The following is a 13,948-nucleotide window of genomic DNA, read 5'->3' on the forward strand; positions in this document are numbered from 1 at the left end:
GTTAAGCTGAACCATTTTAATCGTTAAACTATAATTTTTAATGGTTGTTTCACATTTTAAACTTCTTGATGCTAATGCAGTTAATTGGAATTTATTGGAAAATATTTTGTGTTAGAAAAAGTAAGGAGAAGGATGTGTGGTATGTGAGCGAATGAGGTTCTGTTCTGGTAATTGTATTGGTTATGGAATCCTATTTTTGGCAGCATTCTGTCATGACCTGCAATTTCTAGTTCATCGCCCGGAATTGAATATAAGAGTTATATTGTACAACTACTTTTTTGCTTAGTTTCCTTATTCTTGTAATCATTTGCTTATAGTTTATTTTAATCTTCCATATGGAACCTCAATGCTGTAGTGTATATGACGATAATATTGGAATTTGGAAAAGACTTACGGATTAATACGAGAGGCTGCTTACAAATATTCTAGTGCCATGTTATGTCTCTCTTCTGAATGCATTTCTATGTTGGATGATCACTGTACATATTAATTGAAACATAAAAATTAAAAAAGTTCATAATTACTTTACTTGAAAAGATCTTTCTCTTTCACCATTATTTCTTAAGCCTTTCCCTCGTATTGATTTACTGATTTTACTGGCCCGGCAATCCAGGCAAGGATGTTGTTGAAGTCGCTTGTTATAATTGGAGCTATCAGTGGATTGACCCTAGGAGTTATTGGAACATCATTTCCTTGGTTCTTCCCCTCTCTCTTCACATCGGACCGCATGGTTGCTGGAGAGGTTGGTTATAATATATTTTTAAAGTTCCACTGGATTTTACTTTTGATTTATGCTGTTAGCACCAGTTGGCAATTTTTTCTTTCATTCAACTGCCATCCTGTTTGATTATGGGATTTAGTAGACAATGTAAATATCCTCCTTTTTTATTTTATTATTTGTTGATAACATACATATCCTGTTTCTTAAGATACTGTATTCTTTGCTTGTAAGGTGACTGGATAAAATAGTGAGTATGCTCAAAATCAGAAAATACGTATTTTATTTGACGTATATCTTATGAGTAGCTCATTGTTAATGGATTTAAGACTTGTTAAATAATAACATTAAACAAGTCTCAATCCCTCCCTCCCCATCCATCCATCCATTACGAATCCAACAGTTTTCTGATTTGATTCTTTACCCTTTATGATGTTCAACCATAGGCACTTGAAACCCTTTCTGTTACCAAACTGTCACTGAATTAATCTCATTATCTTGTATGGCTGTTTTATTTAACTTCTTTCCTGATCTGGAGGCAGGATCCTGGTCTACATTGAATTCATGGGTAAAGGAGAGATGGTGGAAGTGGAATAAGCAAATAGGAACTAGGATGTAAAGGAAGGTGGCTAGCATAAACATCTTTTAATTCCAATAATTACAATAGCGTGAATTCATTTTAGTACTGGACACTGGAAAAAAGATGCCCATTAGATTTTGTTTTGTTGTCGATCTCTTACTGATATTCTGAGTCTAACCACATATCCTGGCAAGTAGGATGCAAACATTCTAGATGTTGACTTATTAGTTTTATGCACATTAACAATTGATGGAAACATTCATTTAAAAAGAAAAATTATATATAATTGAACATTTACTCATTCATGTAGTCTAATGACTTCCGCGGTGATTTGTATAGGTTTTAATCGAGTATCCATTTCAAGCGACATTCATACTTTTATGAAGTGTCTGACATTTTTAGTTCACATGCAATGTGTCACACCGTAAATTTAGACATCTTTATAAGACCCAAATAGTTTAAGACCCATGCAATGCACGGATTTGTTCAATATTAAATTGAATTTTTTTCTCAAAATGAAATATGTTCCATTCTTTTTTTTCCAATTTTTTTACGTGCAAAAAGAATCACAATTAATTATATATAACTTTCAACAAAAGTAAAATAATATAGAACCGGCCATCCATTATACATTCGCACGTCTAATGATGTTACCTAATGCTGATATATATTTCAGTAGCTATTGGTTAGTTATAAAACTCATATTCTTATTTAAGAAGGAATCAAGGATCAATGTTTGTATTTCATGTCCCTACATCCAAATATGGAGAATTCCTCAAACTTATATGCATGATACTATGCCAAATGACCAACTTCTCAAAAAGTTAGGTGCAGTTATCTTACATCCAAATATGTAGCTTCCCTATACAAATTACTCGGATTCACATCTTCAATTTTGATCTGTTTATGCTTTTGTTGATTTACTAACTTCTTTCTCCAGATGTGCATGTTAAATTTTCAATCATTCCTAAAATTATGCTGAATATTTAATTTAATTACTATAGAGGAAATAAGATTTCTCTTAATACTTGAACATTTATATATTGAATGAGAAAGGCCTTGAAACTCCTGCATAGCAAGATAATTTAGGCAGAATTTCTTTTACTAGTCCCGCGTTCAGCATCCCCCTCCTTGTGGTTAATGTAACCACTTCGGGCATGACCAGCTCCCATAGTGTGACGGGCGGTGTGTACATGGCCCGGGAACGAATTCACCGCCGTATGGCTGACCGGACAGAAGTACTTTAGTATAATAGTATCGAAGTACAAATAGTATTGATTATGATAGTTAAGTTGATAATACTTTTGATCTGCAATAAAGACCTGAATATGACAACTTGCTTGATTTTAGAAATAATTCAACTTCATGTAAGGAGGAGGATACCATATAGTTCATATTTCCTTGGAGGACTAAGAAATAAAACAAAATTGAAAAATCCCAATCCAACCAAACCATTAAATCCAAATATATGAAACAAACAATTAACATGGAAGTAATTTATTTGCAATTGAACGGTGGAATTTTTTCACAAGTGGTACAAAATTTATTACAAGATTTATGATAAGTCATTCTATAAAAAGTAGCAAAGATGTGAGATGACAAATTATTTTATGCCTCACTATTGAAGTCTTGAGCACATTGCTGGCAAGATCAAAGCTAGGAAATAGTTCAATATGCTGCAGTAGAAAAGAATTTTTTGTTAGGTTAATTTTGTAGAAAATCAAGAAGCATATGACATTCTGTAGAAAGAATTAAATTATTTAACACGATCCAGAGGAAAACATATGCAAAAGTCTATATGCAAATCATCAGATCTATTAGGACTACAAAGGTTAATGAGTTGATGCAATGACACAGAAAAACACACTCCATTTTATAGATAAAACTAATTGGACCATGCTATTTGCCTGATGTGAGTTTTACACACGTGATATATGAACACGGGTTTCAGGTGATTCTAGGGTGTTGTCATAAGTTTGAAGAGGGGAAAAACATAAATATAGATCACGCACATGACTTTGCTCCCACATTCAGTGGATGCTGGATATATGCTTTAATGTTTAGAAGTAAATGAAATGATTTTGAAGTCTGCAAAAATAAATGAATCTGAACATATTAGCCATAAAAGGTTAAGCCAGCAAGGAATCTTCCAAGGGAAACATCTAAATTACAAAGTATAATGTAACTTTAAAAATAATTGTATTTGTAAAAGATGAGGCATAGTATAGGAAACTTTAATAAGAATATAAAAATTTACAAAATTGTTACCTTGAAGTCGACCCTCAAGTCTCAACCCATTGTTTCGAATGTTGCAAAGCTGATTAAAAACCAAAAAACAATGCTTAATAGTTTCCCCCCTACTATTTAGCTTTGTATACTAAGATATATTTAAATTAAGGGTTTTTTGATATATATCCCCAAAATTACATATATTTTTGAATTTTCCCTGAGAAATTATTATAATTGTTTATTTACCCTCCAAATAGTTTAATTCTCCCAAAATTACCCCTAATCTAATTTGCAATAAAATTTTAACGGTATTTAAACTTATATCCTTTTTTTAATGTTTTAGGATAAAGAAACATCAGCCACAATATCCAATACTTTATTCTTAATGTTTCACGATCTTGGTCCATGACATTGCAAGTGTATCCATAGATATTAATCCTTGGAACATTGCATGAATCACGAAGTTCAATGATCCAATGATGAGTGTACATTTAATGCCATGAACAACTTCCTCCTTTGTGTGCCTCTCCGTTTTTTCTACCGTGTGAAAATGTGATAAATTGCAAATAAACCCAACCACTACTCCTTAGATGAAGTCCATTTCAAAATCCTGAATCATTGCTCGTAATTGTTCTCTCATGAATCCAAAAACGAACCACATACTTACTAACACTGATTAAATAAGTTCATTAAACAGAACAACAAATCAAGTTCAAGAATCACAAATCAGAAAAATAAACATATCGCTAAATATGAACCTAACTTCTCTACATCAAGAATATTTGAATGTGTTGTTAATGTAGGTACTACTTGATGCTCTCACACTCGCAGAGAGCGAGAGAAGTGTGCGCATCTAAATAGAGAATAATGATAGGAGGGAGGGAGGGAGGGAGGGAGGGAGGGAGAGAGAGAGAGAGAGAGAGAGAGAGAGAGAGAGAGAGAGAGAGAGAGAGAGAGATGATAATTATTGCTATTTTTAATTTAAAATTAAAGACTAATACATTAAAGTATAAATTAGTTATAAAGTGTTAACCATTTCAGCATAATATTCTTTATAGATTTCCTATTAGCTCTTTTATGGACGATTCCCTATTACTTAAGCGGGATGGTAAAAGTAGAGTAAGAAAATAATCTGGGGGCAAACTTAAAAGTACATACAATTTGAGAGGTATATATATCTTAAAGACTCTTAAATCAAATTTAAACTATCATTTACCTCATAATTGATAGCTAACTATATGAAAGCATTTAAATTTATATGCAACTCCTACGTCTCTTAGGGAAACATGAGAGACAATCCAACATGAAGTAGTAGAGTTCAGAAAAAACTGACTAAAATAAAACATTTTAGTTGATCGACATTTCCGCTTCAAACAAAAAAAAAAGAGTTAGGGTATGGAACTGCAGGAAAAAGAACTAACTAATCCAAATTTGAAGATCTTAGCAACTTTAAGGAAGTTCAGGATGACGTGGATGGAAGATATGCTCTTCGAGATGCAACAATCTTTCTTCTCTTCTATATACTAAACAACTTATAATGTAGTTAAGTTAAAGACAAGAATTAAGTAACTCAAACCGCAATGGGAATAAACTCAAATGTTAATTCTAAGGTCTTGACAATATTTAATAATCTTGAAGAGCTTAACAGGGTAAGAATAAACTATGAGGCTATTGGTCTCTTCAATGCGATCCTCTCTAGCACGTCACTGCGTATTTCTTCAAAGCTATTTGACTTGTTAGTTAATGCGTTGGCATATACTCTCCTCTCATTGTTCCTCACCGTCACAAGCTCACTTCGGTGTCAAGTGATCAATGACAGACAGACAGAGGTATTGAGATAATGAAGATTAGGGACTTTGGGGCAATTTAGATAATGAGGATGATGGGTTTGAGGGTTTCAAGTAGCACCCATTTTCGAGAGATATTTCTGGCATTTGATGTAGTAGGAAAAAAAATGAGAAGACAGGAATAACAAATTAACAAAAAAGAGATTTGCGGGATAAATGATATTTATTTCCTAAAGGTACATATGGCTGTGGAAAGATTTAATAGAACCAGTTAAAACGAAATGGCTTAAATTTTCGGTTTTCATTTTAGTTTAAATAAAAAAATTAGAATTATCACTTTCTCATTTTTTTTCTTTAGCTTTTTAATTTAAATTTAAAAAACAGAATTATCTCTTTTTAATTTCAGTTTAAACTGAAAATTTAAAAATTCAGTTTTTCCTTATTTTCTGCGTGGTTTTTTTAGGCGGGATAGATAAGAGCTAAAGGGTTGCGTGTTGCTGCTTAGCTGTATTAGTAGTATAATATAGATTCAGAGTGTGAGGAGTCAAAGGTTACACGATATGAACAACCAACTTCTTTTTATTACTGCTATTTCAATATATATTACATGACATGCTTCTCTTCCTTGAGCTTTATTTACAGTACAAAGTTTCATCTATTCTTCGCATCAAGGTTCTCTCTATACTTCTGCTATATATATATATATATATAAGCTATAACAATAACAATCTGAAGACTTGAGCATCACATAATCCGGATATATGCCAATCAACCAAGAAATGTACCAAACTAACATTGACGATTCATTTTCAGTCTTTCCGATCAATATGTGTGGTACTGAGATTGTCTGTAATATGCATGTGTATGTCAAGTGATAGTATAATAACGTCTTGTAACGATTCGATTATCCAAAAGAAATACAATATTTACTTTTATCCTTGCAGGATAAGATTTAAGGCCCTCATCTTATGAACTTATGAACATAACAAAAATTTGTTAACATAAACATAATAGAAAATTATTTAAATAGAAAACAACCTTAGACTTTCATTCTAGTGACCAATAAAAACACTAGCCTTTGATAGGACAAAGTGAGATGAATGTACAGCTAAAATTTAATTTTAAATCATACGGGAATCTCACTTTTTGGGGTTTTCTAGTATTTCCTCTAGCTACATCTCGATTTCTGTTAGGTTTTCTTTGGGCATACGTCCTATTGACATATAGGCTCCTATTTATAGTTATAACTTGGACATGTTTTTTTTAACTAAGGCACTAAGTTCTTACATATCCAATTGGATAGAACTTATCTCTAAATGGATACACGTACATTCCTAGGCTCATGCATGAGTCGGGTTTACAAGTTTATTTGGTAAGTGAAATTTTTTCATATAGAATGAAGTACAAAAAGCTTAAGCATATACATGAGAAGATACATTAATGGTTAATGACAACAGACCATAACTTAGACTTATCAACAAGAATACTCAAAATTTACATGAGGCGTTGTAGCAATGAAAAGAGATTTTCGCATGAAAAATCCTAACAAACACTTCTTTCTTTATCTGTTGAACAATCATTGTAGCGTGTGAATAGCTTTGAGGAAACATGCTTTGAAATCTTTATTGCCATAAATGATGGATACAGCACCAAAACAAGTAAGAAAGATTTTCTTTTTTACCGACTTACCCCTAAATTTGGAGACCCTTAAACCAAAACTTGTGACCAGACATAAGAAAAATCGCCATAGCATAACTACTCCATCGCTGCCTCTAAATCTGAGCAGCGAAATCACATGTGAACAGGAGATGATTGACATTTTTAGGAGGATTTTTATATAATATTTTTATTACGTGATTCTGAGTGAGCAATCTTAATCTTGCAGCAAGTCAAGTACTGAAACAGTGCTTTGGCTTGGTCAAGGAGTTCCAAACTAGAGAGCACCAAGGGGGATAGTTATGGGCATCATACAACAAGCTATAAACCTGAAATATCTTCTATGTATCCTAGGGACAGAATCATGTGGATCCTTATGGGGGCACTTGCTCCCACACAAATTTTAATTTTTAACTAATGATTATAGAAATTTATAAAGGTGCCCCTGTATAATTTATATAAGTGCCCCCATAGTTGTGTAATTCCCAGAATCCCCCTTGAAATTGTATAGTTATTGCCAACCGATTCCTGATACATTTGAGAAACTGATTCCCCTTGATACACGAATTGGTTCCCCAAAATTAGCGTACCTCTTGCAAGTATGTGGGAGCAAGTCTCTGCAAGTGCACATGTGCAAAGCGCAATGCGATGTGCGCAATTACGTGAAGAGAGGTGCACAATAGAATATACGAGTCAATGACTTTTCTATAACTAAATACCTATGTTAATAAACATGAACTGAAACTATCATTCCGACACCAACTATGCAAAAAGAAAAACAAAACAAAAACGAACTCTATAAAACAGAAATAGAAAAAAAAAGAACTCATTGGAAATGCAGAGAACAGACTCAAAAATATTGAAAATGGGTAGTTAGCTTTCTAGTTTTGCAGCTATACACTTTGGAAAATGGTAACCGCATCCAAAAAAAAAGTTGCAACATATATAACTAACATGTGTAACGAAGTAAGCTACTCCACCTCAAATTCAAAATTTCAAAGTGGCGAATTGCGTAACCAAGTTCATACCACAACCCTCTACATGCTACATACTGTGTAGCTATGGATACCCCCATAAAGTTGATAACTCTAGATTTTAAAGAACTTTTGTTGGAACTTAGTTGTATTTTTGTTAGTTTATGTGATAAAAATTAAAATGATAATGTGTTGATATGAAAATAATATAGAAAATTATTATGTCTTTAGATCTTTCCAGTTGTTTGAATAAATATTTTAATTGGTAGAATATATATGTATATGTTACCCATAATAATTTTTTTGGGATCCATCCCTGTTGTAGCCCCAACCACGCATGGGGATATTGAAGATACATGAATCAATTCCCCTCCCCACTTTTATACGCATAGAAATCTCTTATTTTGAGGAAGCTTTTCCATTGCCAAGAGTCTCAGTTCTTGCAAGAACATGCCATATATCAAGTATCTTTAAATAAATTTCATGTACCCATTTGATATAAAGGTTTTTGTTGTTGTTGTTGTTGTTGCAATGAACATCCCAAAAAAGCGTCACAAGAGAAGAAATATTCCTTTCCTCAGAATGATAAAAGCCTCAGCCACCACAATTTTTTAGTTTACAGAAATCTTGCCAAGAGACTAATGGAATTTTGTGAGAACCATCTCTACTTCCGCAAATAAATTTCCTGAAAGCAGTGTCACTCCCTTCAAAATTGATTTTGGAACAAGAAACCCTCCAGTCCTAAAAGCTTGCACACCAAAATGTACAGAATTGACTAAAGCCACTCTACCATCATAAAAAGCTTTCTTTCAGCCCAGTTCCCAATTTTGGCAAGAATTCTATTAACCAATGGTTGACAATGACCTTGCTTAGCTTACTACTAGAGATGGGGAGGCCCAAACTTAGCTGCAAGATGAGCCTTAATAAACCCAAGCTCCAGTTGGATCTCTTGCTTAACAATATCATCCACTCCACCAAAGAAGACGCTACTCTTGGAAGCATTAGCAGCTAATCCCGAAGGATTAGCCAAAAGCTTACAATTGTTACCTTAGTTGAGAATTATCCTATTGATATCTAATAATAAGGTATGCTAAAATAATTTGTATAGTTTTATAATTGTAAGTAGACATATTATCTTAAATTTATATATTTATATGAAATATCTCTTGTTTAAATTCAAGAGTTCAATCTCCTTAAAAGAAAATAATTCTCATTCCTTTATACTAATCTCAGGTTTTGATATTTCTCAAATTTTCATATTTTCAACTTAGTAGGATACTACCTTACTTGTGATGTTAGTGTAAAAGATTAAATTGGATCCTGTTCTTCAAGTTATTTTAAGTAAATAACACATTAGTGAAAAATAATTAGGTGAAGCGTCATATACATCGTCAACATTTTGAGCTAACAATTTATTTGTGCAGATGCATAAAGTGGTGTTTCCATATTTTATTGCATTGATGGTGACACCTTCAACACATAGTCTCGAAGGAACTCTCATGGTAATGTTTATCTTATTTACTGCTATTTTGCATTGTTCTTCATGTTAAACTTAATCTAATTATTTAGTTATAAATATTAAATAAAACGTCAATGACATGACATCAGCAATTGAATATAGAAAATTAGTAAATGATTAACAAATAGGATGGCCATCCTGTACAAATACCAAAAAAAGAAAAAGGATGATCATCCTCAATTTAATGTATACCCTATAGTAAAGTGTCAAAGTTTTCATATCTTAATTTTAATTCCATGTGCATTTGCATGTATCCAGAAGCCTCTGCATAAAGTTTATGTGTGGTGCATCGAGCCATGAAATGGTACAAACTTGTACCTTTTGTCTATACACTAGGCTTAGCTTGTAATTTATTTTCTGATTTGCTGTTAGAGAAATTAATAACCTAATTCTTGTGTCATCTATTGTTGTAATTTTTATTTTGCAAATTTCAATGCAATGTAAACCAATAACCTATGTTAATTTTGTTGCTCTCTTCCTCTATATTCCCAATTTCCTCATGGTAATGATTATCTACTGCAAGGTAAATACCTATAGCAAAGTGGTTTGCAATATTATAGTTTCTATGCAACTTATACCCGATATTATAGAGCAGTTATAATGACCCTATAACTGCTGGTCATATAGTTCTCAATTACAACAATTTATAACATAACTGTCACATGATGTAAACATTTTCATTTTATAAGTCAACGTGAGCTAATAAGTAATGTTATTTAACTTTCATGCTAATGGTGTATGCATGTATGTATGTATGCATATGTATACAAGTAACACTTAAATAGAGCATGTTGCGCCCTAGGATATGGGAAGAATAATGTATTGGGGTTTTTGCCTTTAAGCCCAAAGTTTACCCCAATTTATTTTTAAACCCATGTACTTTTATTTGTACTCATAAACCTTAACAAGTATCGATATTTACCTTTAAACCCAAGAATATCTGAAACAAGATTACATACATGGCATTTCTACAAAATAGCAAAAATTCTATAATGTCGTCCTTTCTCCTCCTCTCTCATTCGCTTTAACACACCCATTATTTTTAATGGGATCTTTCTCCCTCCTCTTTCCTCTCCAACCTTCATCGCATTAGAAATAATGGAGAGAAAGAAGGGAGGAAAAGGATGAGGAGGGAGGGGAAGAGGAAGTGATGGTGGTAACGGGGGTTGAAGAAGAGGAGGTGGAATAGGGAGGAAGATCCCATTAGAAATAATGGGTTCTTTGTTGCAGAGAATGAGAAAAGAGAAAGGAGTAGGGCGTTTTGGGATTTTGCTATTTTCTAGAACTACAGTGTTTGTATATCTTGTTGTAGTTACTTTTAGGTTTAAAGGTGAATACTGATAGCTGTTGGGGTTTGAGTACAAATAAAAGTACATGGTGTTTAAAAGTAAATTTGGGTAAAAGTTCAGATTTGAAGGACCCCTCATAAGGATTGAGAGAAATGCTTCAACAAAACTCTCGATAGTCTATTCAAATGAAAATCTACTACGTTAACTTGATCTTCGATACAGAATGGCTTAAGATCAAAAGTCAAGCGTGAGTGACTCATCTGTGCTTCGAGTACTAGAAAATGGACATTCAAAAGTAATTGTGTTGCTTGAAATTTATGATTAAAGCATAAAAATTCTTGTTCAAACATTTAATCATAATATAAAGTATAAACTATTAAAAACCATTGTAGACTAGTTTATATTAGGTTGAGACATTCTAAACTATCAAAGCAAATCCTATTTCAGCTGACCAATTTTGTACCCACTTGACGCGCAGACTAAAAACTTAAAACTTAAACCACTTGATTTTTGGGTTACAGCCATTCTAATTAATGTAGATCAGTTTGAACAAGTGGATTCTTAATCGGTTTATCTTTCATTCAATTTGAAACCAAATACTTCCTGAAAATGTGTGCCTGTATGTGCATATCCATGTTGATGTGTGTATACATGGACACATGTGCCCGCGTCCCTTTTATTTAAGTTTCTGCATGGGATAATTCTGGACACTTGTGATACTAATGTCCTGTTTCTGGGTAACACTATTTTTGAGATTGCAAACCTCAAATCAATGCTCAGCCTTTTTATTCTGCTTAGTAAATGGAAAGTGTATACTTGACTTGAAAAAAATTGTAAAAAACTTGGGTTATCTGTATAAATGTTATCCCTATTGATTCCAAAAAGAATGACTATGATTGGGATGTATGCGAAGAGAGATCTGCAATAAATAAACTCACATCATCCCGCATATATACAACTATTTATGTTACTGAACTTTGTTTATATGCAGGCTAGCAGAGATCTTAGGTTTTTGAGTTTATCAATGACTGGTTGCTTTTGCTTCGGTGGGTTTTTACTACTGGTATGCTTTCCTATCATTTCCATTTTATAAGGTTATTCGTTTATCAACATTAATTAATTGGTTTGAGTATTCTATTTCTGCAATTTGGAATATGTAATTTATTTAGTCTGATAACAGATAATGTGGACTCGAGTTTAATTTGATTTTGCTTGTAAATTTAGATTTAAATACAGTAGTTTTTCTCTTTTAAACTTCCCCATTATTTTGATAAACTTTTCCTGATACTCTAGTTCATGGAAGGATTATATTGTGGTTTCCATGTATTTTATCTTTGGTTCCAACAGTTCGCTAACATTGTAGTTTAAACTAATGAACGATTCTTTCATAAGGTATGAAATGAACACTCGTATTCAAGACATGTCTCTAGGACATATCACAATAGAGCATATAACTCCACGGAAGATCCATTGACCTTAACAGTAAGGTTAACAGCTTTGATGCATGAGACCAATCACTAGACCTTTTGACATAGAATTTTTCAATTATGATTACACTCACACTTCTCAAAATTCAGCATGGGCCGTGGCCCACATTTGACAGTATGTACATCTGCCCCTTCGTCTGAGGGAGAGAGACATGAAAATTGGGATTTTGTTCTCTCGTATTCTCTATATACAGAGCATGAAGGTCTTCTTCACTGCATGTGTTTGTTGATGGTTTAACAGCACATCTTTAGAAAATATTAAGACCATAAACATAATTCCTTCAACCTTCACCACAACATCGCAGGTTTTTTGCGCTAACGAGGGATGCATACCAACTAGATCAATGTTATTTCAAAAAAAAAAAAAAAAAAAAATCTCACAAATCAACATAACATGACCAAGAAACTTCTGCTTAAATTATTCTGTGCTGTATCTGGACATTACCTCTGCTACATTTGATTGTCATCTTGCAAGGAATACTTTATATTCAATACCACAGTTACTTCGGAAACAATCAAGGAGTTTGAATCTTCCTAGACAGTTCCTTCACTGTTTTCTATAATGTATATATGGTCAAGAAAATTTCCCACCTACTATAGTTTAGCTTGTACAAAAAATTAAATCGTATTATATCAGAACTGTTTACATTTTCATTATCTTACTGATATGTAACTTTGAACGAGTTCCCCCCTATCAACAAGTTTACAACTTTTTTTTTCAGCTAATAAGCAATGGAGGTGGTAGTTTTGCCGGCTGCTGGTGGGCCCTTGCAGTTTTTCAATGGGTAAATATAATTTTCAACTTATAAATTTTTTGTCTGAATGATATTTGTTATATGTTTTAGTTTCTGTTTATGTTCTCCAACACTCCCAAGGGTACCAGAATTTAGATGGTACCTGTGATATTTAACTGATGCTGATTAGTATAAGCTATACAGGCTCGGTTTTCGCTAGCTTTACAGCGGCTAGTCTCTCCTCGTGGGATTCTTTATCGCGATGACTATCAGCAACATGAGCTTGTAACTGGAAAAGCCACATAACAGATTGGTATTGCATTAACTTCTGTTCAAATGATGACATTGGTCTGATTGTGGGAAGCTTTCAGTTTTACTTCCAAACCTACACAATACTGGACTCATCTACTTGGAGTATTGCTTTCTGTTTATATAGTGATCAAGGAAAGTTTCGCTCTTAAGTAATTAGGAGGTCGTAGGCTGTAGCTGCTCAAAGAGTTCGAAGAGTTCGAGAGCAGAGAAAAACTGAAGCTTGTCAAGAAGTTAATCGATTGATTATTCTACACAATTTATACATGTCGATTCATACTCCCTCAGATAAGGGAGGAGGGAAAACTATACATGTAGCATGCTTGTAATCGTTTTACATTTTCAAGAATGTACCCCTATTATACGTGTATATCAATCATTGGAATCATTGGAATAAACTTTACCGGTGAATACATGAAATGTGTTTCCTGTTTCAGAAATTGATCACTTTCTGTATGTTGCATTAACAATGTTTGAACGACGAATGCGGCCATAAATATCGGCTAAAATGCATATAAATGCATATTAGCATCTTCTTCACTATCAAAAGCAGTGGAGAGACATTTACTTTAAATTCTAACCCATTGATTATTTAATGGGTGGTTGTGGAGGATTGTGATACATCGAAATATAATAATTATCCTATTTCCATGAATCACATCAATT

At 33.1% G+C, this 13,948-nt stretch overlaps 1 protein-coding gene across 3 annotated transcripts in view; it reads left to right on the forward strand.

Moving 5' to 3' along the window:
- LOC109821585 (protein DETOXIFICATION 46, chloroplastic) overlaps window positions 1–13,729 on the forward strand; it is a 30,435-nt gene extending 16,706 nt beyond the window's left edge. For 2 of the 3 annotated variants that reach the window (XM_020387763.1, XM_020387774.1), the window contains 5 exons: window positions 614–742; window positions 9,369–9,446; window positions 11,744–11,815; window positions 12,962–13,024; window positions 13,178–13,729. In XM_020387763.1, coding sequence (XP_020243352.1) covers window positions 614–742; window positions 9,369–9,446; window positions 11,744–11,815; window positions 12,962–13,024; window positions 13,178–13,279 — 444 coding nt within the window. In that variant the 3' untranslated portion in view covers window positions 13,280–13,729. The remainder of the gene's footprint in view (window positions 1–613; window positions 743–9,368; window positions 9,447–11,743; window positions 11,816–12,961; window positions 13,025–13,177) is intronic. The other variant, XM_020387768.1, reaches the window with a different exon arrangement.

The sequence above is a fragment of the Asparagus officinalis genome, chromosome 1 (genome assembly GCF_001876935.1).
Source record: "Asparagus officinalis chromosome 1, Aspof.V1, whole genome shotgun sequence".
NCBI lineage: Eukaryota > Viridiplantae > Streptophyta > Magnoliopsida > Asparagales > Asparagaceae > Asparagus > Asparagus officinalis.